Genomic DNA, 22697 nt, shown 5'->3' with positions numbered 1-22697 from the left:
GCAAAAAAAGCCAAAAATCATTTTGCACCCCAAATAGTATTTTTTTTAAACTTCAAGAAACTGAGCGAAAAGGATTCTTCTAATTTTTTTTTCATCACATAAAGAGGCAAAAAAATTAAGCAATTCTTATGTGCTACAACTCATAATTAACAGTGACAGTAAATTAGCTGTCGTAAGAAACAAAAAAAATATTTGCAGCAGCAGATGAGAATGTTAAGAAGGAACTAAGACATTTGAGGTTTGTGAACTTGTGAATAATGAATTATAAAGGTCCATAAAATTGCTATAAATCATAAGACAATTATCGTGATTTACTGATCTGACATTTTTATATTTTGGGTTTAATTTAGGTCTGGTCAGTAAAATAAAATGTTAAAATTAGAATTTAAAGGAATAAAATACTAAAATCCATAAAATTCATTTTAAAAATCTCAAATTTACTGGAAATGTCAAAAAAAATCTTAATTTTTCACATAGACTCTTTCTTTTCATACCTTAAACAGGATTCATGCCACCCATACATATACGCACTCTCTACATGAGACATAGATAATAATCCCTATATGAATTTAATGAATTTTTATGTATGATTTATCACATAATCCATGTTTTTCTTCTATGGAAATATTATAACATAGGCTTATAGTTATTATTTGTCGGACATGAGTGCTTTTTTAATATATTTTTTAATCATATTCACACCGTATTCACTTATTCACGTATTCAATTGGTTCAGATTGAAAAAATGGTTTGTTGCTTTTTTTGGAATTTAAACTAGACACATTTTTAAAGGTTTAATTATTAAGGTTCGGCTGCCGATAAAAACTATTTAACTAGAGATCGTAGAGAGCTCGGAATGGCTTTAAAAGATCAGTTCCACAAAGATATTGCGGCGCATAACATTTAAAAGTTTAGACTCAACTCGTCCCGGGATTTCCCGGTCCCGGTATCGGGTTAACTATAATTTAAATAATCAACCATTATCTTCAAACTACACCTCCCCATCTCTTGAATCATTAGAGGTCAACCTTTCATTTTTCGCGGCAAACTTTGGTCGTAAGCCTTGATCGACATACGGCACATGTCATTTTCATGCTTTCTTTGGACGAAAGTTGCCCAAAGATGCCTTAAATCATTAAGAAAACCAAAAAATCCTCAATATAGACTTCAAGTTTTGAATTTTCTTTTTATGTTCACTAGGTATGGACTCAATAATTTTTGGGATTGAAAATTTTGAAAAATATGTTGAAATTTTGCTCTAAATTGTAATTTTTCAAGTTATCAAAAACTTCTTTTATACTCTACATAAAAGGTTTATTTTTCCTCAAACCGCACCATCTTTTTTCGAACTTTCTTAAGTCTTAAACAGTCTTATAGAACAAAAACTTTGAAAGTTTCGAGCATTTTCTTCTAGAGAAAAAAAATAATGTGGTAAATTAAAAATCGAAGTTTTTTTTCTTTTTATGTTTTTAGTCGAAAAAAAGTTTTCTTTTACAAATTTATTTATATTTCAAATAAAAATGAAACTTGCAATAAAATTTAATAATTAATGTGGGCGAGAGTAAGAATTTAACATAAAGTTGAATAAAAGCTCAAACGCTGAACGATGTTGATGTATTTTAAGTCTTTTATTCATATGTACATGGATGGGTGTCAATTATTTGGGAATTCAGGATTTGTATAAATCCCAAATCTTTGGTAAAAAAAAATCATCATCAATAAGGGAAAAACATTTAAATAGAGGAAAAAATCTTTAAAAATTCAATTTTCATCTTAATTTTCTTAATAAACCTTTTCTTTCAAATCCTAGAAAATTACAATACTTTATAATTGAAAAACACTAAAAACGCAATTTTTACTTGAAAAAAATAATAAAAAAACTTAAGAGAAATTATATTTAATAATTAAAGACTAAATATGTTCAAGAAGGGCCGGACAAATTTAGGGGAATTCAGATTCTATCATAAGGATATATAATAGACAATTTGTTAGATCTTGCTGCACCCTAACTTTTCAATTTTTTATATTTTCTTTTTTTTTTTAATTTTTTTGATCTCAAATTTGAGAAGAATGAAAATTTCGAGGCATTTTTGTGGAAAATATAAAAAGTTTTGTTTTTCTTATTATTTGTTATAAGCATTCAGGATGATGATCAATATGTGTTAATTGAAAAAGTTTTTCTGATTTGTGTTTTGTTTTTTTATTAAAAGTTTTTTTCAATCAAAAAAAAAATTATTTATAAAGTTTAAAATTATTAAAAGCTTAAAAGTAAATAATAATTTGAAAACGCATTTACTATGTAGTGAAACGATCTCAATTAGAAGTTAAATGCGTTTATTTTTTGTTATAAGCTCTTTCATAAAAATATTTTTAATCAGGGAATGCAGATTGTTATTTGGATCAACAAACTGATTCGATTGTCTACGGATCGAAATGAGAAGAAATTTCTAGAATTCAGGGTAGAAATAAGGAAGACATAAGTAGTTAAGGTTAACCATATTTCGTTACTGAATAACCATTTAGTTCTCTTGAAATTTTATTTTTTTATTCGGTGTCTTTATTTGATCTTTATCTGACCAATATTTATCATTTCCAGCCTCTAAGTTTGATTTAAAAATAAAAACCTAACAGCACAAAAAAATTAAAATCACAGAAGAAAAGAACGAAACCACGTGATGGTTTCGATTAAAGATTTGAAATTTTTGACATACCCTGAAATTACGTTATAAGCCAGTGACTTTTCGGAAGAAAAAGAATTTCAAAATCATAAAAAAGGCTTAATAACGAGCAACAGTTCAGTAAAAAAATATAAACAAATGAAGAAAAAACGAAAATTTTCATGAAAATCTTAAAAAATTTTAATTTCTTCTAGTCCTTTCAGATTGTTTATAATCTATTTTAACTTGATAAATTTATTTTATCAAAGATTAATTAATGACTTTTTGGTAGTGGTTATTAACGGATACAAAATTTTTCCAGAGTCAAATTTCTTTACTAAGCCAGTGGCTTAGTAACGGGTAGTGGCTTATAACGTAAATTCAGGGTAGGGTAAAAAATATAATTTCTTGCGCAAAATGCAGTTGAAATTTTATAAATAAAATTATAATTTCTTGCGTAATTTTGGACTTGATGAACTTCAGAAAAAAAAAAATTATTTTTCTAGGAATTTGTTTATTCTATTAAGCATTCTCCCATATGTTCCCTCAACCTTCCCACTCACCTCCACCTTGACAGATGTAAATTCAGTTTTGTTAAATTTGAAAAAGTAAACTCGAATTTACAAAGAAAAGTCATGAATAATTTCTGTAGCTCCTGCCGCTTAATGTTTAAGCTGTTTCAATGAAAAATTTTCCTTTTGACATAACTTTTAAATTTTTTTCCTCCTTATTCTATTCCTCTTGTCTTAAGATTTTTTTTTTAAGTTTCTGTAATTTAGAATTAAGGCTTTCTTTATGATGATGAGCTTAGCGCTATAGCGTTGTGTCTGCGAGCAATTCTTAAATTTTTTGGAATTGAAAAATATTTTAATGACGGCTTGGTCGTTCCGAAATTCACACTCAGTAATTTGAACTTTGAGGCATATTTCTGCTTAATTAGACTTATAAGTATCACTTTAATAGATATTTTTGTTGGAATTGTTAAAACCAACATTTAAGTATATAACTTGATATGCTTAGTGCTTTAATTAAAATTTCGAATTAAATGGAACGTTTTTTTCGTCCAAGCCCTGACTCCTTTGAATGATACTTTTTAAAAAACTAATATATTTTTGAGGTTAGAGATATTGAATAAAGTGATGCTTTTAAATTTGTGTTTCACATTTTTAATCTCATTTCAGGTTTGTGTCCAAAATCTTCCCTTAATTCATCCAGTTTTTAGTACACGTATTCTTCGCAAATCGAGCCATAAATTATATAGAAGTCACATTTTTTTTTTAAAACAAATCAAAAACGATACGAAACTAACAGTATAAAAACGTACAAACACAAAAAGAAAGGCCAAAAATGCTTAAGCAATTAATCTTCAAAATGTAAACGTCAAAATAATTCCCAGACAGAGCATTTACAAGATTACGTAATTGCCAACACCGCCTTACACCTTCTATCTTTAATTTTATTTTTGTCTCTGCGGTTCCTTTTATACTTGATATAATATAAATATATTGGGAAAAGTATATTCGGCACATGATGGGTCACTCGTGAAAACTGCATGTATGAAGATTATGAGTTTGGAAAATTAGTCAGCTACGAATTTTGAAAAAAAAAAAAAATGATTTTGGTAATAAAACCAGAAAACGGAATTAAAGATATAATTTGTTAAAGCTATAAAAATATGTTTTAAAGTAAATAAGTAAAACTACAAGAGTAAGAATACTTCATTTGATTACAAAAATTAAACAAGAAAACGAAGACAATTTTCATCCATTTATTTGCGCACGCTTGTCTTTAGAGAAAAAAAAAAAAACAGAATTTTCCTTTATTCTCAAACATTTGAAGATTTTTAACAAAAAAGAAACGAAAAACATTTTTTTTCTCTTTAAGGAAACAAAATTTACATCTTTTGTGTCTTCATTTTTCGCAGCGAAAGCTTTTGTGACTTGATTTAAAAATAAAACAAGCGAACATGATAGGAAGGGAAAAAAGCTAAATTAAATTGTGTTTCATGACAGCTCAGTTGGTGCCAGCTGAACGCACGAATTTTATGTAGGCTTCTGTTATAAAATATGATGGGGTTTTAATTTGATTTGGATTATGTGAGCTCTTCTGCACGAGTGTCTTTCGTCTTGGGGCGTCGATGTCGATGACTTTTGGGAATTTGGGATTTTTAAGGTTATGTGAATTTGATTGGGGTAGTTTGTTCTTTTGAAGACTTATAAGGTCATGTCTTTTTTAAGTGATATCAATTTTTTTTTTGAAGTTATTAAAAGAGTCAATAAACTATTTCCCGAAATATAACGCATGCAGACTAATTTTTGTTTATTTTTAGAATTTTTTCAATAAATATTAGGGGTTGTGCAATATCGAATTCGGATACGTAATATTCAAAAAATGTCCGTTGCATTTGGTCTGTTCAAAACGTCATTTCTGATCGCATTTGCAAAGTATGTAATTTCATACAAAAGTTGATAAAAAAAAATTATTTTTTTTTTGCTTATTTTAGATAAAAAATTAGAAATTTGTAATAAAACTGTATTAATGCATAATAATTCTTTCATACTATCATGCTTTATATTTTTTTGAATAATTCATTTTCGAATATTTTTTAATTCATATTCGAATATATTCGTATATTTCCCAACCCTAATAAATATGTAACATTTGATACATTAACTTGACTCGATATATAATCTTGAAATGACCCATCTAAATTAATCGCAAAAACAAATTGATGAAAATTTGTAGACATTTTCTCAAATTCAGAATGATAAATATGTGGCAAAATAATCTTTTTCCAAAGGAATAAAATCATAAAAATTTGAGCAGGAATAATTCATCATGATAATAATTATGATCATCATCATATGCCTTTGATTTATTACAATCGACTCATTCATTGCATAATTAAATTTTTGCTATATACCTTGTCGATGATACAGAACGGATGGGATTACTTAAGGACTTACGTAGATGTTTATGGGAAAAATCATATGGTAATGCAAAAAAATGCAAATTCCGATTTTAGTGATCAAATTATTGATCGAAGAATCATAATAATTTAATTAATACAGCGTTTCTAATATCCATGATATATATAATATATCGAAACCAGATGTCTTGATTCTAAATTAAGATTTTTGTCCAAATTTTTAGGTTGAAATTCAAAACTTTGAGGCTAACATACAATTTTGATACCTATTAAGTTCCATTCACGATCCCATCTCTTGTTTCATCATTTCTCAATTCACAAGCAAAAAAGAAAAACTTTTTGCGGCATGTGATAAATTACATTAGATTCAGTGTGAAGAACAAAATGCGATTGGAATATTAATGAAGTGTCATGAACGTCTGTGAGCTTTTATGCGTATATGAGTACATTTTGTAAGTCTGAGGGGTGAAAAAAATTGAGTTTGGCATAAAAACAGCAGAGACTTTCAAAGAAAATTCAATTTTTTGTTAAGACCATAAACCTAATGAAATATTCGAGTTTATTGCAATCATGACAGCACACTCTAGCCATAAATTGTGCACACAACTTTACAGCACCAAACACAGTAAATTAAAGTCACGAATCTTTGTATTCTTCTCTCAACAACCATAAACTCCGAATGCAGTTCAAACTATTTTTCGATCACTCCATAACATGAAAATATTTCTCACCCGAAGATATTTTCAAACTTTTGTTCTACAATAATCTTTAATATTCAAAAAATCTCTTCAGATCCTTACAACAATGCCTTTTTTCTTATTTATTGTGTCTTCCTTCTTTCACAGTTTTGCATTGTTCTCCTTTCCGATTTTTATCTTTCCCTTGAGCCAAAATGGAAAGATTTTCGCCAGATTTTTTTTCTCCGTCCGATTTTGCCAGATTTTTGCAAAATATTAGACGATTTTTTTTTTCGCAAAAAAATCTCCGTCCGATTTTATGAAAGATTTTGCCAGATATTTTTCGAAAAATAGTTTTGGAATTTTCGCAAAATCCTGAAATTTCAGATTTTTAATACATTAAATGTATGTTTATGTAAATTATGTTTAATCTCAGCCTTTTAAAATCAATAGTTGTTCTTACCATTCTTTTAATATAATCATTTCTTTTATTAAGCAGCATAGACTAGTTTCAAAAAACGGGAAGTAGAGTGTCCAATATCACGTTATTGAAATTTCTTGATCATATACTCAAAATGTTCAGAATACAAGACAATTAAATTGCAAAAATGGAATTTTGAATTTTTTTTGGCAATGTCTCTACCAATTTCAATCTGTGTTTTGGCGCAATTTTGAACAAGTAGGCGATTGATTACCCTCCTCTACGACACTGTCTTCTATCGAAACAGTTTGAGGATGCTTCTTGATAATTTCAAAATATTTCTGATGTTGATTATGCGAAAAAATTATCACAACAAAATTTTTTTGTGCTCGCCTGCTTGTCCAAAATTGCGCAAGAAATTTTATTTTTTTGCACAAAAAATAATATTCATTATAAATGATCGATTTTTGAAGCAATGAATCATCCTAAAACCATTCAAATTTCTTCATTTTCCGTCACAATTTTAATTTATTAATCCCTATCGCCCGCTCACTCTCATATTTTTTTCTCCTGTTGCTGGGTCACGACATAGCTTCAAAATGTCACGGTTTTTAAGATTCCAAAAATTCATTATTAATTTTCAATTTTGAGCAAAATATAGATAAACTAAAAATCTGCAGCAATTAAAATATGTTCTTTAGTGCTTTAACACTTCAAAATAATTAGTTTTCTTACATATAGTTTAATAATAGTTAGTTTAAGTCTTCTAACTTTTTGGGATGAGAAATTTTCCTTTTTCCGGGTTCAAACGATTCAAACCAGTTTAAACCAGAACTGAAATTGATTTTTTTGAAAATTAATTCTTTTTTTTGAAATTTAAATTTTTTCCGTATTTTTTAGCAAGTTTCTTACTTAATTTATCTAGGTTTATTAAATTATTAAATTATTTGAATAATATGACTCAGAATAATCCAATTGAACCTCTCTAATGCAAAATTTAGAAATGTCCCGTTTTTTTGAGTAAGTTTTACGATATTTTGCGAAAATAGTCTGGCCACCCTATCTTATAATCAACATAAAAAGAAACACTATATGCAACTTTTTGCGATGTTTTTTATGCAACAATGTCACGTTTCTTTTAGTTAACCGCAGGCAAGCTAGTTTTTTTTTGTCATAAAAATGTGAGAAAAAAATTTTGCAGCAACATCAAAGAAAGTGAAAACTTCAAAGCTCAATTGAGATAGTAACAGCACTGCATGTAAAGATTTTGTGAGATAAAAAATTGGATTTAAGTTTGATGATGAAGATGTGGATGTGACTTTAAAAAACAATAAATGTTAATTAATGGACGAAGAAGCTTTAATTTTGCTATAATTTTTTATCATTAACAATTTTTAAATCAGAAATTTTGAAAAGATTTAATGCTATTTTAATGTTTTTTGATCTTTTTTGAACTTAAATTGAGGAATCTAAAATGCATGCCTAAAAGCTTAAAAGAATTTAGAATTTTGAGATCTTTAAAAAAAGGTTTGAATTTTGAAAATTCTTTAGCATTAATATTATCTCTATTCATTTAATTATTCTCAAAATTTTCCTACACAAATGATTGAAAAAAATACAAAATAACTTATTTTTTTCTGATAAATTCATCGCATTTTTGTTGCAACTATCAATACTTGGTAGCAAGTCAGTTCCTGACTTATAAAACAGGATCCATTAAAATTCAGCTCATTTCTAGACCTACAAAACCTGATCCAGTAAATTCTAATTCATCATATTTGATATTTAAGAATTTCATCATTTAACGGAGCGAACGAATATCATTGTATCTTATTAAGCTACCATTTTGAAATAAGTTTTAAAATTGCGCTAAAATTGAGAATAATTTTCATCCATTCCAAATTACTTCTAACTTTTATTCTAAAGATGCTTTCAATTTCATTAGTTTATTTTCCCAATTTTAAAAATAATTTTCAACATAAATTAGATTTTCATCCATTTTTGTTGCAACTCGATCTCGTCTCACCATGACATTTTCAACAATAATAAATTAACTACATGTTATACATTCTAGCTTATACAAATAAAATGAGATTCATTTTTTTACAAAATCTCAATCCCGGGATTATAAGATTTAGAAAAAATCTATTTCGGGATTCCAGGATTGGATGATGAAAAAAGTATTCTAATGATATTGATAATTAACTAAAAAAATACAACACATGCCTCTAATTCATGTCGACTCATTTTATTTACTTGACTCAACTTCGAGCTCTGCTTAAAATAAATTCATCATTTCAAATCTAATAAAAACAATCCCGCAAAAAAATACACAAAAAAATTTCCATAATCCGATTTATGTTTCAACCATCCGTGACTTTTTCCAGCATTCAAAATGAAATTTTTATCTTTTACTGTTTGCTTAAAATAATTCTCCACAGAAGAAAAGACAAAACAAATCCAAAAATATGAAATAAAAGCTGAAAATTTAATTTAATTACTTAAGTATTTTTCATTTCAATTAATTTTTTAGCATTAACAAAATTTTTTTGTGTGACTTTTGCTTTTAAGAACTTTTTTTTAAATTTTGAATTCAAGAAGGGGTTTGACGAGTAAAGAAGTCTTTTTATATATTTTTAAATGGAGAATAATATTTTTGAGAATATACATAAGTTTAGATTTATTAGGGAGAATCTATCAGTAAAAATTACATTTTAGAAAGTTCATATCTTCGGGGTGAGTCTAGAAATTCGTTTTTTAGCGCATTTTTGAAATTTTTTTCAAAATGGTAGCTTAATAAAACACAATTAACGGGCGTTCACGCGTTCTGCTGTCGTTAAAAACTTAATCTAGACATCGTAGAGAGCTCGGAATGGTTTTAAAGATCAGTTCCATAAAGTTACTGCAGCGCCGGGCATTTAAAAGTGTCAACTCAACGCATAAATACTATAATTAATGAATTTTTGATTTCAGTACAATATGTAAACAAAAACAACAACACGTTTTCAGTGTTTTTCAATGTTTTTCGATGATTTTACAGTGTTTACTGAACAATGTTTGAATTTTTTTGACCGTTATGAGATTTGAATTATGAAAATCCGTTAAATGATGAAGTTCTTAAATTCGTCTAAGTTATATATGGATCTTGATTTTTAGGTCTGGAAGTGACCTGGATCCTACCGGGTCTCGTTTTGTGGGCCGGGAAGTGAATTTGATCCTACTGAATCTCGTTTCGTGGGCTAGAAAGTGACCTGAATTCTACTGGATCACGTTTTGTGGGCCAGGAAGTGAACTTGATCCCACTGAATCTCGTTTCGTGGGCTAGAAAGTGACCTGAATTCTACTGGATCACGTTTTGTAGGAGTCCCTATTAAAAAAACGAATTTTAAAAATTCGAAACTTCATTTTTGCAAAACTTCATTTTTTCAACCGTATCATTTTTATAACTTATTAATCAATTACTGATTGCTACTTACTATTAAGAAATTCAAAATTAGTTACATAAGCTTAAAAATTCTTGAGACTTGATTAAACAATTTGAAAAAATTACAAATTTCTCAGAATTTTTTATTGACAAGCTTAGTGTTCCAATTATATTTTTTGGCTTCATTGCGATAAATATTTTGTCCTATTTCCTCTTGCTTTTCATTTTTAGTTCATCTTACAACTCAACATGAGAAATATCAACGATGCTATCATTTCACTGCATAAAATGAATTTTTCATGAATCTTTCGTACATAATGTAAGATAATTTCTCAGAAATTAAGCGAGATATGAGGAATATTCATAAGATTTTACGAAGGATGATTTATGTAATATTCATGTGGATTTTGTAGAAATGATGAAAAGGATAAGGAATAAATTTGTTGCGGGTTTGTTTTATCAATGGAATTTCAGATGAGACAAGAAAAAATCTTGAAAGTTCTCGTGTTATTAATCTAGAAACTGTTTTTTTTTTTTGGCGTAACGCATTTTGCCCAGAATTCAGAATTCAATTCAAACAAACAATCACAACGATCTAATTTTATTTGAAATTTAACATTCAAAAAAATTTAAATATTTCTATATGTCTATTTGTATAAAAAAGTTTTTCTGTTTTTACGCAATCCACCAGAGACATCTTCTCTAGGGGGAAGTATATTTTTTGGCACGGAATTTAATTACTTAATTTAAATAACTTAATTTTATAAATAACGAAAAAACTAAAAAAATTACAAAAGTACTCGTTCTTATCGAGATACTTCAGCGGATTTTTGTCCCAGTGATCAGTAATTGATTAATAAGTCACTTTTAGACCTTAAAAAACGAGATCCAGTAGGATCCAGGTCACTTCCAAATCCACAAAGCAAGATCCAGTAGGATCCAGGTCACTTCCAGACCTTCAAAACGAGATCCAATAGGATTCAGGTCATTTCTCGATCCAAAAAACAAGATCCTGTAGGATCCAAGTCAATTCCAGATCCACAAAACCAAGTCACTTCCAAAAAAATTAATTTAAATCTGAAAACAAAAATAACAACAGGAACTGACCATAACTGATCATAACACTTTGAACTTTCTATTGCTTTTGAACAGTTTTTTTTTTTCATAAGATGTAAATTCTTGAACCTCTTTTAAAAATTTTTGTCTAAAGATTATTTGTCTTCAGTTTTTATGTGCTGACTTGCAAACTGAAATTAAATTGGTTGAGCTTTCTCATTAAAATCAGGTTAGCAAGTTTTAACATTACATGATGTATCAATCTATCCTCAAATTTATAAAAAGAAACTCAAATTTGGCAATATGACTTCAACATTAGACATTATAAACTTAAACTCCGTAGGGTTACTGATTTCAAAACATTATCTAAAAATTTGACTATAAAGCCTAAATAGTTTGCTTTAAAATGATATTGCACCATCAAAATGTGCCGTTAATCCTTACGTACGATTTTCTATTATTGAATTTCGATGTCAGATATTTTTTGTGCATTTGAAAAAGTTTAAAAAATATATAAATCGGCGTGAAAATTTTAATTTTTCTGTATTTTACATTTTTTTTGCTTTCATTCATCTTTTTGTGATTTTATTCGTTGTCTGTTGTTCAACAACCTGAAATTTTTTGCTTTTCATCTTTGAAATAATGAAGTTTTGATAATTTCCTTAAACACAAAAATTTTCGTTCGAGTAGATAAAATAAAATAATTGTAAATTAAAAAAAAAAATTACAGAAGTCCTCGTGTTATTGATCGAGGGACTTAAGCACATTTTTGTCCCAGCGATCAGTAATTGATTAATAAGTCACTTCCAGACCCACAAAAATGAGATCCAGGAAGATCGTGGTCACGTCTAGACCTAAAAACTTAGATCCAGGTTACTTCCAGACCTAAAACACAAGATCCAGTGAGATCCAGGTAACTTCCAGACCTAAAAACCATGATCCAGTAAGATCCAGGTCACTTCCAAAGCTAAAACCAAGATCCAGTAAGATCCAGTTCACTTACAGACCAAAAACACAAGATCCAGTAAGATCCAGTTCACTTCCAGACCTAAAACCAAGATCCAGTTTAATTCCAGACCTAAAAACCAAAATCCAGTAAGATCCAGTTCACTTCCAGACCTAAAAACCAAGATCCAGTAAGAACTAGTTCACTTTCAGGCCTAAAACCAAGATCCAGTAAGTTCCAGTTCACTTCCAGATCTAAAAACCAAGATCCAGTAAGATCCAGTTCACTTTCAGACCTAAAACACAAGATCTAGTAAGATCCAGGTCACTTCCAAACCTAAAACACAAGATCCAGTAAGATCCAGTTCACTTCCAGACCAAAAACACAAGATCCATATAAAACTTCCACAAATTTAAGAACTTAATCATTTAACGGATTTTCATAATTCAAACCTCATAACGGTAAAAAAAATTCAAACATTGTTCAGTAAACACTGTAAAAACATCGACAAACATTGAAAAACACTGTAAAACAATGAAAAAACGTGTTGTTGTTTTTGTTGTTGTTGTATATGAAAATGAAAAATTGTTAATTATAGTATTTATGCTTTGATTTGAAACTTTTAAATGCCTGGGGCGCCAATAACTTTATGGAACTGATCTTTTAAAACCATTCCGAGCTCTCTGCGATGTCTAGATAAAAAGTTTTTAATGACAGCCGAACGAACGAACGACCGAACGAACGAACGACCGAACATAGTGTCTTATTAAGCTACCTTTTTGAAAAAAATTTCAAAAATGCGCTAAAAACTATGATGACTTTGAATTAATGGAAATTGGTTTGTTGGTCAGGAAATTATATGGATCTTACTGGTTCTTGTTTTGTGGGTCTGGAAGTGACCTGGATCTTACTAGATCTTGTGTTATAGGTCTGAATGTGACCTGAATCTTACTGGATCTGTTTTTTTTTTGGTAGGAAAACTGATATCTTTTAATATCTTTTTATCAATTACTGATCGCTGGGACAAAAATGCGCTTAAGTAACTCGATAAGAACGAGTTTGCAATTTTTTAAACACATTTGTGGATATGGATAATGGCACGGTCATAGTCAGCAGTTTTTCATTACCTTGAAAATTTTAAGGATGTTAAAATTCTAACATTTTCCAACACTCTCAACAAAAACATGACCATTTTATGAAATGTAAAGTAGTTTTTCCTTTCCTACAGTTTTATTTTTTATTTAAATTATAAGGATCTGCAGATCAACATTAATCCTACATTCAATCAAATTTTCATCAAAACACAATTGATACAATTTTAAAAATTTGAAAAAAAAAAAATAAACTAGAAACGACAGAAGATGTACAAGTTTTTAATTGAAAAGTAAAACATAAGACCAGTAGAGAAGTGCAATAATAGAATAGAAATGGATGCGAAATATCTTACTCAGTGCTCTCACTCACATACATATCCACATTCACAGAAATAATATGAATATGACGTGAGTTGAATGTGAGTAGCTAAAATGATATTCCCTTTATTACATATGAAAATTAAGGAAATTGCTTTTATGGTGCACATTGGGATGCTTTAAGACATTTTTATGTAAGTGGCCGTGTTGTGTTGAAGTTAAATGAAGGATTTGCAGTCTCGTCTGTTGAAGAGTGATTTTGGATTATTTATAACAGACTTGATAAATTGAATAGCTATGAGTAGAGTTGTTTTATTCTGTGGTGTTTTTGGATTGATTTATTACTAGTATTAAGGACATTTTCAAAATTTTAAAAATTGTAACTGAATTTTAAGTGAATTTTAATTCTTAAAAGATCACATATTATGAGATTTTAACCTCAAAATATTTTGTCTTCTACAAGCCAACAAGTGTCAGAATATGATTAAATTAACTATCACCAAGAACAACAGAAAGACAACGACCAAGAGAAATAAAGAAAAGAAGCAATTGAGTCTCGTATTCGGAACTTTTTTAATTAAAACTGACTAAATAAAGCGTTTTTACCTCGTTACCTCGTTTCTCTTAACTTGCATTCTTGCCTTTCTGTCTATCATGATCAAATCTTGCAATCGATTTTTCGACCACTTCTACTGCTCCAATCGAGCTGCAATTTTTTATGTATGTGTATTCTTGATAACAATACAATATTCAGCTTTTTTGCATAATATATAGCTTAGTTATAATGATAAAAAATCCATTAGTAAAAAGACATTAATGATGGTTAAAATGTATAAATACAGTTCATTGCACTTTAAGTAGTAATATAATTAATTAATTAAATCATTACTTAATTTAATTTAAAATATTCCAGTCATGATATTTCTTAAAAAGTTGATTAAAAAAGTGATTAATTAAATAAAAACCAAACAATTAGTATAAGATTTTGTTGAATTATATTTCAACATTTTTTGACATAGTTTGCTTTGATATTGTGAAAAGTCACTTTATTGAATTTTATTAAGTTTATTCATTGCATTGGAGAATACAAAATTGATATTAAGAGAAATAAAGCATATATATTTCTTATATTAGATACTGTCCACTGAAATTTGTATTATCATAAACGATATCGTTTTTTATGGTCCTTCGAACCTTGCAATGCTTTGAAGAAAATTGTAAATTTTGCAAAAAATCTGGAAATTTTGCAAAGACACCATTGAAAAAATTTAAGAAAAATTTGAGAAGGTGGGAAAATTGTGAAGTCAAGATTGAGACATCACAATAGTTTGGAATTGATCAGCATTTTGAAAAGCTGAAATTTGACAGCCTATTGGAAAGCTGAATATTGAAGAATTTGTCAGCATTTTTTGAAGATGAATTTTATCTTCAGAATTGTGAAAATTTGTGGAATTAGCATTTGATTAAATCTAATTATCAAGTAGAAGTGATACATTGGGTATATCTTTGAAGCTTGATTGCACTAAAGCAATAATAAGTTTATTATCAAGCAAAAGTGATTCAATGGGTACCGTTGAACACAAATTGAATTCAAAATCAATATTTGATGTGCTCTAAAAAAATATTGTCAAAAAATAAAATTTGTAAATTTTCGTAAAATTGTGTAACTATTTAACAAAGAAATTTCAATAGAGCAGTCAGTTTCATTGAAAACTGCATGTTTGACTTCAAATTCAATTAAAATTTGCTCAGTTCTTTCGTGCTGAATAATTTTTTGCCAACAGTTAAGACAGATTTTATATTTTTTGCTAATTATCTTCCTTGTATTTTCATTAATTGCAGAGCGCATCCTAGAGGAAAATTACCATGGATTAATAAAAGAAAATGAGACATTTGTTGAAATTACACCAGTAATCAAAGTCGATGAAGAGAAAGTCTGTCGACTTGATATTGTCAAGAAACAGAAGGATATTCCGTTCAAGGTGAGTTATTTATACCTATGTATACTAACATTGTATTTTGTATAAGCTCAAACATTTTGTAAATGTGCATCCAGTTTAGAAAAAAACAGTAAATTATCTCTAAAAAAAAGCATATTCAAAATGAGTGCTTCGGTGATTTCCACGACCTGATTTCCACGAGTTTCCGTACAAATTAACAAAAAATGCCAAAAAGACAAAAAAAAAACCTAAATGATGGATCAGACACAAAAAACATAATTTCTACATATTTTATCTGTAAGCAATACTCAACTTCACCTAAAGTTACATAAAATGAAATTTTTATAATATAGAATCGAACAGGCGATCACATTTTGTGCTTTACAATATCCAATAAATCCCAATAACTACAGACGACAAATTAGTATTGACAGATTTCGGATGAGGCAAAAAAGAGAAGCAAACGAAATTGTTGCTAACATTTTTCCCTCTTTCCTCATCTTACAAATGGATTTACGTTGCGAATGTCACATTCATCGACATGACATGAATGACGATAAAAATTTTATACAGAAAATTGTGTATCTAGGATGATTCATGTGATGGCGGGATGGACAGATGCGTAGATCGACGATGATTGTCTATCATCGAGGAATTTTTTAGTTAGGATTTAGGTCAACACATTAGAAGTTTAGGAATTCAAAAAAAAGTTTAGGATTTATTGTACAATTTATTATATTATAATTGGTTAATTTTAGGTGAGAAACTATGGGAAAAGTCATTTTTGTTGAAATTTAAATATTTCAGGCTGAAATAATCAGAAATTTGTTGAAATGTAAATATAAGTAAAGTTAAGTTAAGTCAAAGTTAAGCGTTGAATAGGCTAGCATTTTTTATGAAAATTACATTTCTTTACTGTTAAAAATTGTTACACTACAATAGAAAATTTATATTGATATTTGCTTAAATCAGCATATCGTGAAAAGTATCAAGAAGGTTTTGATAATGACAGCTTTGCTGTCGAAATAATTATTGGCAAATAAATGTTTTTGACTATAGAAGTAAAGTGTTTCAAGTAATACTGAAGTAAAATTAAGTATTATTTTTGTTGATTCATCTTGTCAAAATTTGAGCATTTAAGATCGAATCATTAAAGGCTTAAATGTTCAAAAGATTTAGCTTAATCCTCTTTCAATATCAATATAAAATTTATTAATTCACGACTAAAATTACAGATCCACCGGATAATTATCCAATAAATTCAAAATAACAAATAATGGAATACTTTCATAAATAACTCAACATGCCTCGGAATACTTAATTAAATTGACTAAATTTAATGAAAATCATTCACTCGATTACCCTCATGTCTTTTCAACTCAGTGACCATTAATTTGGCATATGCTTTTATTAGAAATATATTTTCGCCTATATAAATCGAGATAAATCATATTTTCCTAGTAAAAATTTGATCAAATTTCATGAAATCTTTTTTCATTATTTTTTCCCAATTTTTTGCAGATCAAACTTGATAGTGGTGTTGGCATATTGGAATCAAAACGTGCACTCAACTGTGAGAAGAGAAAGAATTACAAATTTGAAATTGTTGCTGTCATGTGCGATGGATCGCATTCAGAAAAGTAAGTATATTTACAAATTGTTAAGAAATGGGATATGATGGATTGTAAATTTGAAAAAGGATTAGAAAAAAAAATGATGCAGGCTATTATAAAACTATGTAAATGCAGATATTGAGTTGAGACATAATTAAAGGCTTTGATCTTGATCGTCAGTGAACAAAATAATTTTTGTCTAGTAAAAATAATTTAGGGGTGTCAAACCCCGATTTTTTTTTTTTTTAAAAAAACAGTATTCCAAATCCTAAGAATACAAATACAATAAGCCACTACCAAAATGCCATTAATTAAACTAGATAAAATAATTTAATTGTTTTTAAATGATATATTTAGGGGTTTGGTTCGGTTGCCCGCTGATCACTTGCCCACTGATTGTTTAGCCACTGACATTAACCCACTAGTCTTTTTCCCACTGGTACGTTTGCCCACTGATACTTTTGCCCATTGATTTTTTCCCCACTAATTTTTTGCCCACTGGAAGTTTTTCCCACTGATTATATTCCTTCAAAATCAATGCGTTTAAAGCACTGCTTTGACTGGCTTCCTGGCTAGACAAAAATTGTACGCAGGAAACACTTAGAGACTTCGGGGTTTTTGCATTCATTAGCGTAATCAATGACATTTTTTTCCGAAGCGTATGCCCTATCCAGCCGTGCTATCACATTTGTATCTCTTTGTTGATTACTTTTTGACCTGCTTCTTGCAGAAGCTTATCGTTCGAATGCCAATCATTTGAATTCCAGTTCCACCTCTTACTCATTATCTTTTGGAAGGCATTGAAGGAAAGCTTTTGTGGACAGTCTCATTTTTCGTGTGATTTTTTTTTCATAATTTGTAATTTTTCCAGAAGTTTAAAAATTGTTGTTAACAAGGGTTTTTCTAATTTTTTAATTAATTTTACACATTTCGCGGACATACTCAAGCCAGCCTAATCCGAACCTCCAAAAAAGTTGTTTTGTCCCATTCGCATTTCCGTGTCATCCTCATCTTTATTTTTAGCGCATTTTTGATTGATAGAAATTTTGATTAATAGCTTCGTTATATCAAGTTATTGGGTTATCGGTCATTTAGAAGTTTCAAATCAACACATAAATACTATAATTATCAGTTTTTCATTTTCAAATACAACAACAACGGGTTACCGACAAAATCCCACTGTACATCAGTTTTTCATTTTCAAATACAACAACAACAACAACAAAACCAAAAAAACACGATTTTTCATTGTTTTACAGTATTTTTAAATATTTGTCGATGTTTTTACAGTGTTTACTGAGCAATGTTTGATTTTTTTTTGACCGTTATTAAGTTTGAATTATGAAAATCCGTTAAATGATGAACTTCTTAAATTTGTGGAAGTTTTATATGGATCTTTTTTTTAAGATCTGGAAGTGAACTGGATCTTACTGGATATTGTGTTTTAGTTCTGGAAGTGACCTGGATCCTACCAGATTTTGTTTTGTGGGCCGGGAAGTAAACTGGATCCTACTGGATCTCATTTCGTGTGCTAGGAAGTAACCAGAATCCTACTGCATCTGGTTTTTGAGGTCTGGAAGTGACTCTTTAATCAATTACTGATCGCTGGGAAAAATGCGCTTAAGTCCCTCGATCAATAACACGAGGACTTTTGTAATTTTCAGTAATTTTTTTCTTTTTAGCCTAATTTTTTTCCTTTTGTAATCTTTATTATACAGCAATTCAATTTGTAACTGTAAAGAATAACAACAAAAAAAAATTAATAAATTTCTATCTTTTTTATTGCTATTGTCTTCGTTTTTCGTCCTTTTTTCGACATAAATAAATGAGAATGAGGTACCAATAATGAAGATGAATAAAAAATTCGTGAAAATCTTCCCAGCATATTAGTTAAGGAAATTTTACTACCATCTTCCATGATATCTTTATTAAATATTTGTTTCAATAGAGCTCCTATGTACAAAAAGAATTTCAAATTGATATTTGAAACTACAAAAAAAATGGGGGAAATCTCTCAAATTTTTCTGCACATTAACAAAAAAAAGAGAATTTTTAAGGTTAGAAAGAAGAAATTCCAATTTTGATGTTTCATTTTTGTTGTATAATTTTTTAGTAATGTGAAATGAAAATTCTGGTTGAGCTTCCACATTAAAGTTTTTGAGCATTTTATTAATTTAGTAGGCGTCGAAATTAAAATTCGTGAAAACATTGAAAGGGTAGAGATTGCGAATTTTTGGGTGTAAAAAGAATAATTTATTACTCAGATATTTAATAAATGAATTCGTGCTCAAAAGATAAAAGTGGAGTGTTGTGAATAACGTTTCATTTGAAGTGATCAAAAGGCATGTTAATTGTGCGGTTTTGGTTGAAATTTAGTTGAATTTCAAAAAGTGATGAACTTCTAGCAGTTTGGGTCAAAAACTTAGTTTTTAGATACCATGATGTTTTAACCAAAAATCATTAAATAAATCAGTAATTCTGTGTATTTAATGATTTCAATTAAGCTCAATATAAAATCGTACTCATATGTTTGTTTACTTTCTTTCATTTCAGTGCAAATGTTCATATCTCAGTCGTAGATATCAATGAGTATTCACCAACATTCTTGCAGCCATCATACGTAACAGAAGTCGATGAAGGACGTCTCTATCAAGAAATCTTACGAGTTGAAGCAACTGATAAGGACTGTACACCATTATTCGGTGATGTTTGCAAGTATGAGATTCTTACACTCGATCAGCCATTCACAATTGATAATGAAGGTTCAATTCGCAATACTGAACCGTTATCACATAAAATTAGCCACAATCATATCTTGTCTGTTGTTGCATATGATTGTGCAATGAAACAAAGTGCACCTGTAATGGTTAATATTCGTGTACGAAGAATATGTGAGCCAAGAATCAGTGGAATTCCAGAAAGACTTGACTACACATCCAACAGCATGGAAAAAGTTTTCCTCTTCCCGAAACTTCATTTGGAACTTTGTGATATGAAATGTAAAGGCGAAGACATGCTTATCTCATCGACAGTCAGTCTTAAGACGAAGCACATGGCATTTGGATGTGATCGTGACCTCAGCAAATGTTCAGCTAAGAATTCAATGCAAGAACTACTTACGAAAGGTACTGATTACACTAAGGAACTGATTACAGATGATGGAGTTGAGAACATATTCCATTTTGATGGAACGAATGGAGCTGTCGTACCAAAAAGTGTCATTGACGTTGATGGACTTGCATCACATTCATTTACCATATCAGCAATGTTTAGGCATCATAGCATTGTCAACAATGATAAATTGACTAAGGAACATGTCATTTGCTCAGCTGACAGTCACAGTAAGTTCATTATACTTTTATAACTTTTAAAATTGTATTCAAGGTGCGATATGCCTGACACATTTTAATTAAATTAGTTCAAAGTCGTGTGTTGTGTAACATTTTAGACATAGGGTAAAGTATCTAATTTTTTCTAAGAGATTTTTTGGTTAATTTTTCCTTAAGGTTGATGCTCTCCTATCTCATTTAAAATTTAAAAATTCGTTAATTTTTTTTAGTTAATTTAACATTTTCCACGTACTTTCCAAGCTTAGATTGAACTTAAATTAGTTGTTTCATTTTATTATTACCTTATTAAATACACTGATAAAATCAGTTTAGCTTATAATAAGCTTCTTTGTTTGCTGAATATTTTTCTGAAGAAATTATCCTAAAAGAAGTAACGTGTGAAAATTTATGAACTTTTAAAGTTGTGAAGAATAAATTTACCACAAAAATTAAATTCTTTACCTTATTTTTGAAAAATTTAAAAAAATAATGGGCATGGACATTTCGAAATTCACACTGATTAATTTCTCCTTAATTGGACTTTTAAGTATCACTTTTGATAGCTAATATTGTAGAACTTCATAACACCAACATTTTAGTATATAACTTGCAATGATTAGTGCTTTAATTAATACAAAAATTCAAAAAATATCTAAATTACTGAGTGTGAATTTTTGTTACATTTTTCGAAATTTTACTGAAAAATTAATAAAAATCGCTGAATTCATGCGTTTATTATGATTTAAATTGTTTTACTCAACGGAAGTAAATCATACTATAAATAAGTTTAATAATCTGTAATTATTAATCTGTTTTTGAAAAAAATAATTTTTTTCCATTGAAATTTAGAAAAAAATGGAACTTTATTTGCTTCAAAGCCCTAATGTATTATGTGTCATTATAGATAAAAGTTGTGTGCTAAGTGCCACTTTTGTTAAATTTAAAGCCAAATGTGTCAAAAAAAAAAAAACATTTTGAACAATTTAAAATAATTTTAATAACTCAACCTCCAAAATAGCATCTATAACACGATTAATGAATTCCCATTTCCATTACACTAATTGGTAATTACTAATTTACTTCCTAAATCACCTCATTTTAGAAATGAACCGTCATCATTTTGCCTTATTCGTTCGTCACTGTCGACTCATCCTTCTTTTACGTAAAAATTACAATGATGGCGATTTGAACATTTTCCTTCCGGCTGAATGGCGTTGGAAGATTCCTCAAGTCTGCGATAATGAATGGCATCATTACACAATCACAGTCGAATCTCCAAAAGTTGATTTGTTTATTGATGGAATAAAGTTTGAGGCAGATCAAGAGGATAAACATAGTAATCCGGAAGTGATTGATGATTGGCCATTACATGCAGCCCAAGGCATCAATACGACGTTGACAATCGGTGCCTGTTATCAAAGCAGTGAAAATCGACTTAAGCACGGTTTTCGTGGAGATATTTCAAGTATTAAACTTTCATCAAGACAAGCAATGAGTGAGGAAGATATCCGATGTGGAATGAATTGCGCTGAAAGGTTGCTTTCACCGGATGAGAAATTGATGGAACCAGAACAACAAGTACAGATGAATAGTGAAATGAATGAGATTGTTATTGAAGGATCAAACAGACAGAATGTTGAAAAGCTTCTTCAAAAGATTCAGGTAAGCTTTAAAACTATGAATAACTGTTACTAATTTTATTCTCTAAATTTGGAAACTAACCTAATTTTTAAACTCTAAAATAAAGTATATCAACGACAAAGAGAATCCAACTCTTGGACGTCGCAACATTCAAGTTTCAACAACCGTCAGCTGTCCAATGAGAAAGGCTGTACGTCTGCCATCAATTGACTCATTCATCATGATTGTTGATGGCGAAAAGCACCAAAATGTCACAGACCATGAAACACCAACGATAACAACAGATTATCAAGAAATTAATCCTCAATTGACGGAGGAGCAACGCCCACAAATTGTTATGTCCGGCAATCAAAACAACCTTGTATCATATCCTGACATCAAGTCAGGTGTTAAATTTTTGGATGGTTTGAATATTGTTGTATACACAAATGAGCAGATCTTGGAAAATTTACAGAAATTAGATTCGTGCAGTGTCAATGTTTTCCCGAATTTGAATGCTGATCACGAAGAGATTACTATGTCAAAGGTAGGATAAAAAATTTATTTTGAAAAATGACTAAATTAAAACATTAACTTGCAATGGAGCAATTCTCCACAGGGGAAATCACCAAAAATCAACTTTAAATTTTTTTTTTAAATTCTATCATATTCT

General features: G+C 29.2%; 1 protein-coding gene across 1 annotated transcript in view; it reads left to right on the top strand.

The window, feature by feature from the left end:
* Cals (calsyntenin 1) overlaps nt 1–22697 on the top strand; it is a 46219-nt gene that overhangs the window by 18407 nt on the left and 5115 nt on the right. The window contains exons 2-6 of the mRNA XM_070651714.1: nt 15365–15504; nt 16984–17102; nt 19629–20416; nt 21507–22066; nt 22152–22571. Of these exons, the coding sequence (XP_070507815.1) occupies nt 15365–15504; nt 16984–17102; nt 19629–20416; nt 21507–22066; nt 22152–22571 (2027 nt within the window). The remainder of the gene's footprint in view (nt 1–15364; nt 15505–16983; nt 17103–19628; nt 20417–21506; nt 22067–22151; nt 22572–22697) is intronic.

The sequence above is a fragment of the Chironomus tepperi genome, unplaced genomic scaffold (assembly GCF_022539635.2).
Source record: "Chironomus tepperi strain 1889 unplaced genomic scaffold, CSIRO-AGI_Ctep_v1 contig_467, whole genome shotgun sequence".
In the NCBI taxonomy this organism is placed as follows: Eukaryota; Metazoa; Arthropoda; class Insecta; order Diptera; family Chironomidae; genus Chironomus; species Chironomus tepperi.
The sequence above is the reverse complement of the archived record's forward strand: the minus strand, read 5'-3'. Positions and strand labels throughout refer to the sequence as shown.